Consider the following 12,141-nt stretch of genomic DNA (forward strand, 5'->3'; position numbering starts at 1 on the left):
TGAAACATAATCAATACTTTCATGGCATAAAACAAAGAAGTTAGTAAATTATAGATACTTGGTAGGATCGATGTAACCCAATGTATGATATCGTCGAAAATCACAAATCAATTCTGGTAGTAAATGATAAGCTTTGACAATTATATTTCGCATAAGTTTGTGCGGCAGGTAATACTTTTCAGAAATTACGCAACGATTGCGCAAAAATCTTTGTCGATGCTCTGTTCTACCTTTGTACTTAAGTGGAGTTATAGTACTGTTTGGCGTGTCGCAGGTACAGCTTACAGCAATAATTTGTCTCATTCCCAATTCATGAACCACTTGATAATACATTTCTTTGGTATCAATCAAGTATCTGTCAACCAGTTCCGGGTATTCATCTCGATAATTCTTTCGGACCAGGGATATTATATTCTGTTCCCAATCCTGTAATCAGATCATGATAGAGATCATCTGACTCATCGTCTCCTTTGTAAGGGCAGTGAAAGGTTTATGGGTTACCAGATCACTTTACACCTGTGAGAGTTAGCGTTCTACATATTTTACATTTGTAATAAATCTTGTCATTACTGGTAAAAGTCCAGGGGTAGGTAGATTCTCAGCAAGTTTTCTCATTTTTTGATAGTAGAATCCTTCCGGGGGTTGTAATTTACATTGGACTGCCTCTTTGCGATTTGCCACATGAGCATGAAGTCGGATTTTTGTTTTAGCAGCCATTCCCTCCAGCATATCATGAACTTGGTGGGCATACATCTTTGAGTGCAAAGGAAAAATTTCATTTTATACTATCGTAGCTTTATTTATACAGATTCAAATGTTTTTTTCAAATTGTTTAGCATAGATTGATCCAGAAAAAAGGGTTTTCATTCGATTTTGTGATAAATAAGGCCATGAAAAGATTAAATGGTGGTACCTTGTTTATGCGAAAGATACGCAGAGGGTTTTCGAATGCTTTCTCATTGTCATATTGATGAATATCTGGGATTGGAGTTAGATTGACAGCTTTCGTTTTACCGTGCAAAAGATTATACAATTCCTGTCCATTCGACATCTTGTTTCATATAAATTATCCAAATATTTTGTAGTTATTTGTTTATGATTAGTCTGTACAAATTGCTTCTTGTGTGTACCACAAGGTAAACGATCTGTTTACATGAACTGTCGTTATAAAAAAAGTTGAATTTCATAATGATAATAAGTTGGTGTGAGTGTGTATTGAAGTATGATAGTTACAAAAGAATACACACATGGGAAAACAAGAAATTATACATTGATAAAACAGATATGTTTATTACCTTTATATTACATAACTGGTATAAAAATATGCACGGATGTTTGCCATATTGAACTGAAGCCAACATACCCTTATCTCACTGACATTTAAGTTGCTTATGAAATTTATTTTGATGTCGTAGCCAATAGAATTTACATACACGTCTAAAGTTTAACGATTTTACTCCCCTTAATCATAAGCTTAAATGTTCTATACTAAACACATGGAACTACAACGCAGTATGTGAATTATTCGAATAATTATCGTTTTCACATATCTATTACATGAGCTGTAAAAATTAGTTCTGTATTTTATACATGGAGCTGAAAACGAAAGTGTGCTTTTTGTTAGGAAAAACTTTTAGCATTTGACATTAGGGAAGCTCTGGTAATCTTGTTTTAGAATAACCATTGTAAATGGTTGATATCATAAGATTGCTACAAATTCACTGTAAATTACAGTGTAGAATAAATATTTAAAACAGAAATAAAGAAGAGATAAAGGCATCAAAATTTTCAATACACAATATTGGTCCTAGTGCCAGAAACTTGTTCACCTGGCAAAATTCGAATATCTATTGTAACAAAATGTGAAATCAGTATGAAACAATTCTGTGCTGATCGAAATGAACAGAAATAAAATTAAAAACGTGACAGAATAGATTCATTGCATCTCAGTGTTGCCAAACACATTCCACAGTATCTGCACTTGCTGCGCACAACCTCTTAAAACGATTCAAAGTGAACTTGGTTACTGCCTTTGTCAAATTATGTGATAAATCGTAAGGATCTTGAATGCACATCTCTGAATTGACTCTGAACATCACAGAGTCATCATTGTTATTTGCAGTGACATGCTCGATATAAGGTGTCATTTCTTTTGGTAGTAAATGAAGTTTGAGAAAATCTTTTTTCAACATAGTCTTGCCTAGAAGCGGACAGGCTACAGAATTACGAAAATCAAAATTACTATAAAAAATAAAAAAACCATGCAACAATTCCGTGAATGTGAGTCTCTTTCCATCAACTTCAAACGTTTCACAAATTCCAGTCTCCCAATCTGAAATTAAAAGGTTTACATATTTCAATTTTAATGTAATGTAATTATTATTCAGGCTTAGAATTGGTAATGCACAAAAAGATAATTTACATATTTCCTGTCTGGGAAACTTGACCTTTGCGTACATCTTAAGTATGATTCTTGGCTAAACATTTAATCAATTCTCTCTTGTAGTATTGAATAGTATTTTAAACATCACACATTTACGTAACTTTGATATTTCGAGTTATACGTGTTTATTTACATTTAAATTCACGAAACAGATGACGAATACAAGTATTGCAAAATATAAATAGTAGTAAGAGTTCCTTATTTTTCGATTAAAATAATGTTCAATGTATTTCTAAATACTTGCATATAATGAACAAATATTTATCAATGTACTTACTATCAATTACTTTGGATCTATTCTCCTTCGCAATCAAGCTGGCGACGCTTGGTAGAATTTCTTCAACTTGAAGATAGAAAATAACGTACCAACAAATGGCATAGTTTATTATGCAGCGTGACCCTGATAAGTTGCATACATGTAGCCATTTCTTCAAAAATAGCATTAACTGTCTGCATTGCGGGTAATTCTTAATAAAGCATCTGGAAAAATTAAATATTAGAATGACGAATTTGAGAATATTTCCTGGAAAATATTGCAGACTCAAGTTTTTTTACTTCATTAGCTTGGTATTTTCAACGCTTAGTCCATTTTTAAATGAAACATCACAGCTTAGTCCTGTGGGCCTGTGATGAAGCTTGATAATCGGTATCCTTGACGACACCAGAGTTTCATGTATTTCCCATAATTCTGTATGGTCATATAAGCATTGCTCTACAGAACTTATTAAATGCTTTTGATATGCCTCATCGTCAGAGTTTCTGCTTCCATTGTATGTACCTATAATAAGTTACAGAAAAATTAAGTAAATCAATGTTAATACTGTCACTGATTTGATATCAAAACTGATGAATGGAAGAGGAAAAAACCTAAAAAAATGTACACAATTTAAATTGCTTACCGCAATCTAGGAAAACGTCAATGTCGCTATCTGGAAATCCCAAGCCAGAAACCCGTGATCCGTATGGATATGCTTTGGCATCAGAAAAGCGCCGTTTTATGGTATTTTCCAAGCATTTTAACAGGGAGTTAACTTTTACTTTTTGGACAGTCAGTACTTGATTGGATGATTCAATAAATCTTGAAACTTCTACCTCAGCATTTTTTAACAGAGCTTTTGCTTGGTTTGGCAATACACATCTTGAGTAGTCTCCACTTCGCACCAAGGCTTTGTGTAATGGATGTTTACAATGCTGCACGTAAAATTCAGGAAAGCCCAGCCATAACGTTGCGCACGGTATGCAAGTATCATAAACCGGTCTCTTCTTAACTGAGCCAATTTTTTTCAAGGCTTTCCGGTGTTTCTTACTATCTACGTGCTCTGCGAAGAAAAATTCCGTTTTCAACTGTACGTCACAAAACTGACAACAATAAAACTGAATGTTGTACCAAGTGCTTTCTGTTTGTATCAAAATATCTTGCAGAAATTTGTCGCTTGCTCCATTCCACACCACTTTTTGATCTTTGTGAGAAGCTTCTTGAACGTGTTGAAGAATTACAGCATCGTCGTTTTTCATACGTGATATGTCGCAAGCGAAACACTGAACTGTATCATCTGAAATTTCTTGAATAAATTCCTTGGAAAGCATCAGTTCGCTCAACTGTTCTGGATAGTTTATGAAATGTTGATTATCTCGTTCCATTTGTGCTAAACAATCAGCATGTGAAGAGCTGCGAATATGTTCATAAAAAGTCTGTACTTGACTAGGTACAGTGCTCTGACAAATCAAACAGTATATTTCATTTAATGCTTTTGGAAAGCACAATTCGCAGCTCAATTTTATAATTCTCAGTTTTTCTTGATTCATGTCATAAATGTACTGCATATCACTATCGAAATATCGTGGATTGAGCACTTTTCTTGAAGGCTTTTTTTTTATCTTTCGATTGACGGCTGATTGTTGTAATTGATCTTTTGGGAATTTCTGACTTTTCAAGGACTTCGGATTCTTAGCGACAATTGTTTTCGTTACTCCAGCATCATCATCTTCATCAAGATTTTCTAACTTTGTTGTAAGATTCTGTTTCATCTTTATATCAGAACTACTCGTACTCAGTTTTTCTGGCTTTACTTCTATAATTTCTAATTCATTTGTAAATATCTCTAAGCTGGTCTTTTGCTTGGGTTCCTTGGCTACTATTGGACTTGATAAATGATCTACTGATACATCACCTTTAGGAGTTGACTTCAAATTTTCGTTGGTAGAAATCAAAGTTTTGTCTCGTTGCCCCAATAAATGTTCAGATACAACTTGGAGGCCAGCAAGGTCGCATTCAAACAGCTCGCGTTTGAATTGACCAGTCCCTGAAGGTACTGTTATTGTATCATCACATGTTGCCCGAAGAAAAGATTTTTGGTGGGCATTTTTTCTACCAGCAGTCTCTTTGCAAAGAAATTGGTGAACAACATCATCTTTTGTAAGCATGTATTGTACATGATATTCCGAACGGATGTGCATGTTCGTAGGTTTTCTCCCTTTTATCAAACTATCACATAAAATGCAATAAAAATCTAATCTGAACAGATTAATAGTAAAATTCTTTATCCATTTTCGACATTCACCTTCCATGAATTTTACAGGCGGATACATATCCATGCGATTTTCTTGAAACTCTTTGTGTTTTTTCTCTTCAATATGCATATGGACGGAGCTCCCACCATTTATTGTCTCTTTGCAACAATAACAGAAAAACTTTCCTGGTTTTTGTTCAATTATCTGATTATTTACCAGAGCAAGATTTGAAACCGGAGTATTTTGTAGCTCATCATTATCAGTAAACTTTGTAAAATGGTTACTTTCATGGAAATGAACAAGAAACTGTTTCCAACTGCTAGCCATGTAATTGGTACACAACTTGCAGACAACTTTTCCGTGAATTTCTACACAACTCGTGATAACTTTTTCAATTCTTTCACAATGGGTTTTCGTATATACATGCTTCAGGCAACTCCTAGCATTTTTCACTGAAAGGCTGCAGATAATACAGTTAAAACTTAGGCCATTTCTAAAAATGCCTCTTTCATTGAGATTATGTGATATTTGATCTGTTGTAGATAGCATGTTGTAAGGTATTGTATCATCGCATATAGCATGAAGAGGAGATTCTTTATGGGCATTTTTTACACTTCCAGTTTCTTTGTGAGGGGGTTGGTAAATAATATTATGTTTTTTAAGTATGTTTTGTACATGATCTTTAGAAAGAATATGCTGTTTACTAATTTTTTTCCCTAGTAGTGAACAGTCACATAAAATGCAATAAAAATCTAATCCACGTAGTTTGAAGATAAAATTCCTAACCAGTTTTCTACATTCACCTTCCGTGAGATTTACAGGTGAATCCATTTCCATACGATTTTTTTGAAACTCTTCGTGTTTTTCTTCTTCAATATGCATAGGGACAGAGCTTCCTTCAACTATTGTCTCTTTGCAACAACAACAGAAAAAAGTTCCCGGTTTCTCTTCAATTATCTGATTATTTACCAGTATAAGATTTGAGGTCCAAGTTTGTTGTGGCTCGCCAATTTGAATAAGATTAGAATGGCCAGTTTCATTGAAATGAACAAGAAAGTGTCTCCAACTACTCGCCACGTAATTGGTACACAACTTGCAGCCAACATTTCCATGAATTTCCACACAACTGGTGATGACTTTCTCAATGGCTTGACAATGGGAAGTTTTCGATATATGCTTCAGGCATTTTTTCATACCTTTCACTGAGAGTTTGCAAATAAAACAGTAATAAGTTTTTTCGTATTTAAAAATGCCTCTGGCATTGAGCCTTGATGATTCTTCATCTGTTGTAAGTAATATCGATGACGTATCCATTTCAGCTATTTTTCAATTTCATCTGAAAATGGTAACATTGTCCGTTATGAAACCTAGTAAATAATAATGACAATCTTAGTTAAAACATGCTCTGACTATGCAGAATCTAATTTATTTGCGAGGAACAAGACTCAAGGGAAATATTATTAGAGCGTGTATTGACAATTGTGAATATTGATAACAGTTTCTCAAAACAACTGTACGAGATGAAAATTAGTATGATTGTTATAAATGGATATTGTTACTTGGAAGAAACTATTCTAGCTAAGTTGAAGTCAAGTTTGCCTTTGTCTAGCAACAATTACTTCTGGAGCTAATTTTACGTGATCTGATCATTGTATTAGGAAGCTCTGTATAGGTTTCATTAACCGCTTGAGACTATTGACACATGTCACCACATGGTGAATGACAATAGCCCTGAAGAAAAACAAAAAGAACCTCTCAGACTCATCGGCACTTTACTTGGATGCAAATTGTACTTTTTGCACACAAAATCACGGAAATGACGTTTTGTTTGCTGGTATAGACCGCAATATATGCGCTCGATATTATCAGAATTTAAATGTAAATTTACCATCTCATTGTCAGTCTGAGTCTGAAGTTCGAATCTTTGCTTGTCCTAATGATTATCACATTCACTGTCCGGCGTCCACGACCTCTTTGCACTTGGGAGTGGTGCAGACTATTATTCTGACGTATAAACATAATTCATGTGCAAAACGCATGTTTTGAGAAACAGGGACAGAACCGTGTTCGTGTTACATGCTGGACGCTTACCAAGTGCGTTCAAAAATTAGGCCATTTAGGCCTTCGGCTGTTTCGAAAAGTGAGGCAGATAATAGACTAACTAGACAAAAGCAGCCGCCTAGTTAGCCAGTGTAGGACACTGTTATTTACCTTCACACACTCCGCGTTCTTTCGCGTTTGTGGTTGTCTGTCTTCAATCACTTTAATCACGTCTCGGATTTTTAACAATGTGTCACGACGCCATGTACACAAAAACAAGAGAAAACATCGATTGATTTGTATGTGGTAATGTTAAAAGAGTCTCAACGACATGTTTCAAGATGATATATCCACGTGATATTTATGAAGAAATGTCTCTACTAAGAGGTATTTTTTAAGCATCGTCCTGAGCGGACGTTATTTCATCAATCGGAGCGTGAGTATACAAGTGTTTGAATTATTTTCAGGTTAAGTCACCCCTTCCCTATCGCTTAGAACTATAAATTTTTTGAACTCGTATTGTTATTCAGTTTGAAAAAAAATCTTACGAATCGAACTTACGATTTGAAAAATCACTGTTTCGCTCTTTTTCAAAAGTACATAAACGTCACGGGCGTCAGGAACAATTCATAAACAATGACCGATTACTTTAACTGTACTGCACACCTGAAGTATGTTTACTTCTCGGTCAGAAGTTTTCAATAAAAAAAGGATTTAATTAATTTTTCTCCGAGTTTTGTACACTTTTTATTTTATCGTTTCATTGTTGACTACATAATTCATGTCATCGCTGAATACCAGTTATAGATGTGTGGTAATCAATTGATATTATTTCTATGAGAATTCTATCAAGAACAGCTATAATTTTTCACAACTTTGAACAATAACCAACCAATATGTTTAAAGAGGTTTGAAATCAGTACATGTTAAAATTCTCAGGTGTTCACAGTGGACGATGGAAAGTACAGCCTCAGTGAATAGCGAATGGTTGGAAAATAAACTGACTGTATCGAACAAGATAAAACCTTTAATAAATGGGGTTGAACCTCATTTCGTGTCCGTGAAAGAAGAGGTAGACTTTTTCGAAGAAATTTCATGTGCAAAGCATCTTAACTCACGAACTAATTCGCTTAAATGCTTGAAAAAGCATAAAATTAAACAAAATACTTGCACTCTACCGCCAATACAGAACCAGAATCAAATTACTGTGAGTTTATAATCAAAGATTACCATTCGTCAGTTAAAACTGAAAGGAACAACTAGATTTATAATATAGAATACTTACTTACGATTATTCATGATTTTATAGGCTGCCAATTCGAGCTTCGAGACAATGAGTCACGTTGATGAAATTGTACCAAACGATAGGCACGAAAATAATCATGTTTCGGCCGAAAGGATAGATTCTCGATGTCAAGTTGATATCATTGATATGAGGAATGATCAAGTTCTAGAGTACAAATTTATTCTTGTTTATGAAGATCAGGCATCCAAATTTGTCATACTTCGCCCATTGAGAAGTAAAGATATGAAAGCTGTGGTAACAGAATTGTTTGATATCTTAACAATTATTGGACCGCCTCGAGTTTTGCAGAGTGGAAATGGTCGAGAGTTTGCCAGTGAAATCGTTCATGAGTTGAGATCGTTGTGGATAGACCTACTAATAGTACATGGTAATGTTCAGATGTCTACTACTAGTACTAAGCGAGATTTTACTAAACTACTAAAAACCTGGCTTGTACAAAATCCTGGTAAAACATGGTACGATGGGCTGAGGTTTGTTCAAATAAATGAAAATACAACATCGCATTCTGAGTCTAATAAAACTCCTTACGAATTGTTATTTCTCAACAATGGCAATGGTACCTTTAATGTTTCCATTGGTACAAACCAAACTATGCAAACAATATGGTGCGAGGAAGATTGGCAAAGAGTTATGGATGATCAAAAGCAGAGTACAGCAAACAGTGATCATGCAAAACTACTCGGAGATAATTCTAGCCGAAGACACATGAACAGTTGCTTGGTTATTGAAAACGATGGGAATGTAAGTATGGCATTCAATCGTTAATTCTCACTTTTCTATTTATTAGGTGAAAAATTTCAGGAAGCTGAAAGTTTATTGCAAAAAAAGTTATCACCAGTATTAGTGCATTTGTTTACATTATGTTGATACAAACTAATGAAACCTTATTTTTTTAGCTTCTCGCAAAGGATGATAGCAACGATCAAACTAGTAATACAATTGAAAAGAGGACTAGACGATCCTTCGCCAATTCTGATAACTCCAGTGGATTTAAATTCGTAAATGTTAAAAATGAGAGCCCATTGCACATTACACAACTAGACGACTCACAATCAGAAACAGAAATGAGCGTAACTTGTCAGACTAAACCAAAACAGCGTGATAAGTACCAGTTAAAATGTAAAATATGCCAAAAACGATACATGAAGTTGGGCCATCTAAAGAATCATATGAGATCACATACAAAAGCAAATGATTACGAATGCACAATTTGTTGCAAAAAATATCGTCTCCTAACGGTTTACGAAAAGCATATGCGGCGGTTCCACAATTCAGATGAAATTTCATCAAACGTCACAGATGCTGGGTCTAAAGAAGACCTTGGTAGTGGTACAGAAGAAAATTCGGACCCAAAAAAAATACTCGAAGTTGAGGAAAAAAGTGACAATACTACGACACACAATCGTAGTAAAAAAGCAAATAATGTTGGAAAAGGTTCGAGTCGATCTGGTAAGAAATTATCAAAGGAGATCAGATCTACCAGATTGAATGGCTCACCGTTATTAGAATGCAGCTATTGCCAGCAGAAGTTTGACTTTCCGAGTGTTTTGAAAAGGCATGTTCGTTCGCATACTAATGAACGCCCATACGTCTGCAAAGTTTGTAATAAAAGTTTCAAACAATTGGGACACCTCAGCCAGCACTCTCTGACCCATACAGATTATCGTTCCTTCCAGTGCGCGACATGTAACATAAAATTTGAATCATTGGACAGTTTGAAGATCCACACGCAATCACATCGAGGTGATTCTCTGCTGTACAGACCTAAAGAAGTATATCGTTTGTTTGAATGTGATAATTGCAAAAAAGTATTCACTACCAAAAGCGTTCTAGAAAGGCATATCTTTACACATACCCATGAACGACAGTTCGGTTGTAAAGTGTGTGGAAAAAGGTTTAAGCAAGCTGGCCACGTTAAGTCTCATATGTTGGTACATACAGGGGAGCGTAAGTTCGAGTGTACGGTTTGCTCAAAGAGATTTAGCCTTTCAAACTCCCTCAAAAAACATATGTACATTCACAATGGTGAGAAGCCCTATCAGTGCGACGTGTGTGGTGCTCGTTTTCTTGAAAAACGAAATTTGAATGGTCACTTAATGACTCATACAAATGAACGACCCTTTTCCTGCAACATTTGTGGCAAGAGATATACCCTTGCAGACACTCTCAGGCGTCACATAAGCGCAGCTCACGAGGATGGGAGGACATATCAGTGCGAGATCTGTGCTAAAATGTTTAAACAGTTGGCACATTTGTATGTACATAAAAAGGTTCACACGGATGAACGACCGTACCAATGTCACCTGTGTGAAAAAAATTTTAAGCATAAGAATGTTTTAAAATCACACTTGGCGATACATGCGAACCTGCGACCTTTTGAATGCGATGTTTGCAAAGCCACATTTGTAAGGAAGACTAATCTCCAAACTCATATAGCTTCTGCACACATGAACGAACGGCCATATGTTTGCACAATTTGTAACAAACGATTTAAACAAGTCAGCCACTTGAATGGTCACGTTGTTGTTCATAGTAATTCCATGCCTTACCAGTGTGACTTTTGTGACCGGCGTTGCAATAGGTTGGATAACTTGAAAAAGCATATGCGTCTACACACTAAAACTAAAGAATAAGGAAGTTTTCCTCAACACATTGAAACATACTACAGTAATTATTACAAATAGTTTATGAATTAGATTTGAATTCAATGATATTCTATGAAAATGTTATTCTGCCATGTGGCGAGTTACATTTTCTTTTGAATAATTAAATGATACGGCACTGACCCTTGCTAGTGATTAGAATGTACTTCTTATTTTAGAATTTTAATTTGCATGAATATTTAATAGAAGAAGTAATTTTACTTAGATTGACTGAGAACAATGATACAGACAATTCTGTTATGATTTATAATTGCTTAACATTTAAGCATATTTTTTACCATACCTATTTATACGTTTTATTGTATTGATATATACCTGACCTATATAACGGGATACCTGCAGCATCTTGATTTTCTTAGCTAACAAACTAATGCTGCACTTGGTTAGTCTGTTTGATTGTGGACGATGTTTAAAGTAATTTTTGATAAGATTTAAGTTGAATCTTAGAATTCGTAAGTTTATTTAATTTATGATCTTATGATGGAGGCAAAAATTAGCCAGATGCTGTGTGTAGTTCAATTCTGAAACTTTAAATATTATTTATGTTAACTTATCGAGAGATTAAAATTCACATCTTGTTATGCAGATAGGTCATTTTTTTATTTTATTATTCTGATTCTTGGTGAATTTCAGGTGTAGCAATCAAGTATTTGTAAATTGTGAAGCTTATTTTTAATGTACATGTATATAACGGATGAAAAATTTATTATACTGTTCTTCAAATACCTAGACTAAAACAAGTTCTACAGTAACTGGTAACAAAAATCATAGTCTGAAGTCAGTGATTCCAAATTTTTTCAGGATGTGTGTAATTTAGTGTACAAAAACCTATATACTATTTCATAATTCAGAAGAAAACATGACAAAGGTCACCTGTTTTCTGAACATGTAATGTAATTTTTCGTAAATTTATTAATTGCACAATTTTAATTGTTGGAGTAATACGAAATAGAAAATACACAATTCAGTATGTAGGTATGTACATACATGTTTAAAATTTCCTCGATCTGCTGAAAGGATCTGAGATTAACTAAATCTGAGGAAAGTTGTGATTGGTCAAGTTAGGAACTACCTTGGAGATAAATAAAATGTTTGGAAATTTGACAATTGGTATGAAAACTTCATAATTTCTTATTCCCGACTGACTAACTGTAGGATCTAATTCACGCATAAACTCT

At 34.6% G+C, this 12,141-nt stretch overlaps 2 protein-coding genes across 2 annotated transcripts; one reads left to right on the forward strand and one right to left on the reverse strand.

Moving 5' to 3' along the window:
* Positions 1-1,254: 1,254 nt before the first annotated feature.
* Positions 1,255-7,004, reverse strand: LOC124413041. The gene is made up of 6 exons (XM_046893357.1): positions 6,843-7,004; positions 4,560-6,290; positions 3,343-4,325; positions 2,999-3,221; positions 2,721-2,923; positions 1,255-2,332 (listed from the first exon to the last, which is right to left on the reverse strand). The coding sequence occupies exons 2-6, from the start codon at positions 6,266-6,268 to the stop codon at positions 1,947-1,949; spliced, it is 3,504 nt and encodes a 1,167-aa protein (XP_046749313.1). The 5' UTR covers positions 6,269-6,290; positions 6,843-7,004; the 3' UTR covers positions 1,255-1,946.
* Positions 7,005-7,120: 116 nt separating this feature from the next.
* On the forward strand, positions 7,121-11,180 carry LOC124413034 (zinc finger protein 888-like). The gene is made up of 4 exons (XM_046893338.1): positions 7,121-7,430; positions 7,934-8,201; positions 8,304-9,041; positions 9,197-11,180. The coding sequence occupies exons 2-4, from the start codon at positions 7,950-7,952 to the stop codon at positions 10,931-10,933; spliced, it is 2,727 nt and encodes a 908-aa protein (XP_046749294.1). The 5' UTR covers positions 7,121-7,430; positions 7,934-7,949; the 3' UTR covers positions 10,934-11,180.
* The last annotated feature ends 961 nt before the right edge of the window (positions 11,181-12,141 follow it).

Source organism: Diprion similis, chromosome 12, assembly GCF_021155765.1.
Source record: "Diprion similis isolate iyDipSimi1 chromosome 12, iyDipSimi1.1, whole genome shotgun sequence".
Lineage (NCBI taxonomy): Eukaryota > Metazoa > Arthropoda > Insecta > Hymenoptera > Diprionidae > Diprion > Diprion similis.

Excerpts from the sequence above, each read along its gene's own strand:
- LOC124413041 (XM_046893357.1), bottom strand. The coding sequence starts at position 6,268 with ATGGATACGTCATCGATATTACTTACAACAGATGAAGAATCATCAAGG. Across the intron at positions 4,326-4,559 it reads GTAGCCAAGGAACCCAAGCA|AAAGATAAAAAAAAAGCCTT; the intron begins AAAGACCAGCTT and ends AGCCGTCAATCG. Across the intron at positions 2,333-2,720 it reads TAGATCCAAAGTAATTGATA|ATTGGGAGACTGGAATTTGT; the intron begins GTAAGTACATTG and ends TTTTAATTTCAG.
- LOC124413034 (XM_046893338.1), top strand. The coding sequence starts at position 7,950 with ATGGAAAGTACAGCCTCAGTGAATAGCGAATGGTTGGAAAATAAACTG. Across the intron at positions 8,202-8,303 it reads AGAACCAGAATCAAATTACT|GCTGCCAATTCGAGCTTCGA; the intron begins GTGAGTTTATAA and ends ATGATTTTATAG. Across the intron at positions 9,042-9,196 it reads TTATTGAAAACGATGGGAAT|CTTCTCGCAAAGGATGATAG; the intron begins GTAAGTATGGCA and ends TTATTTTTTTAG.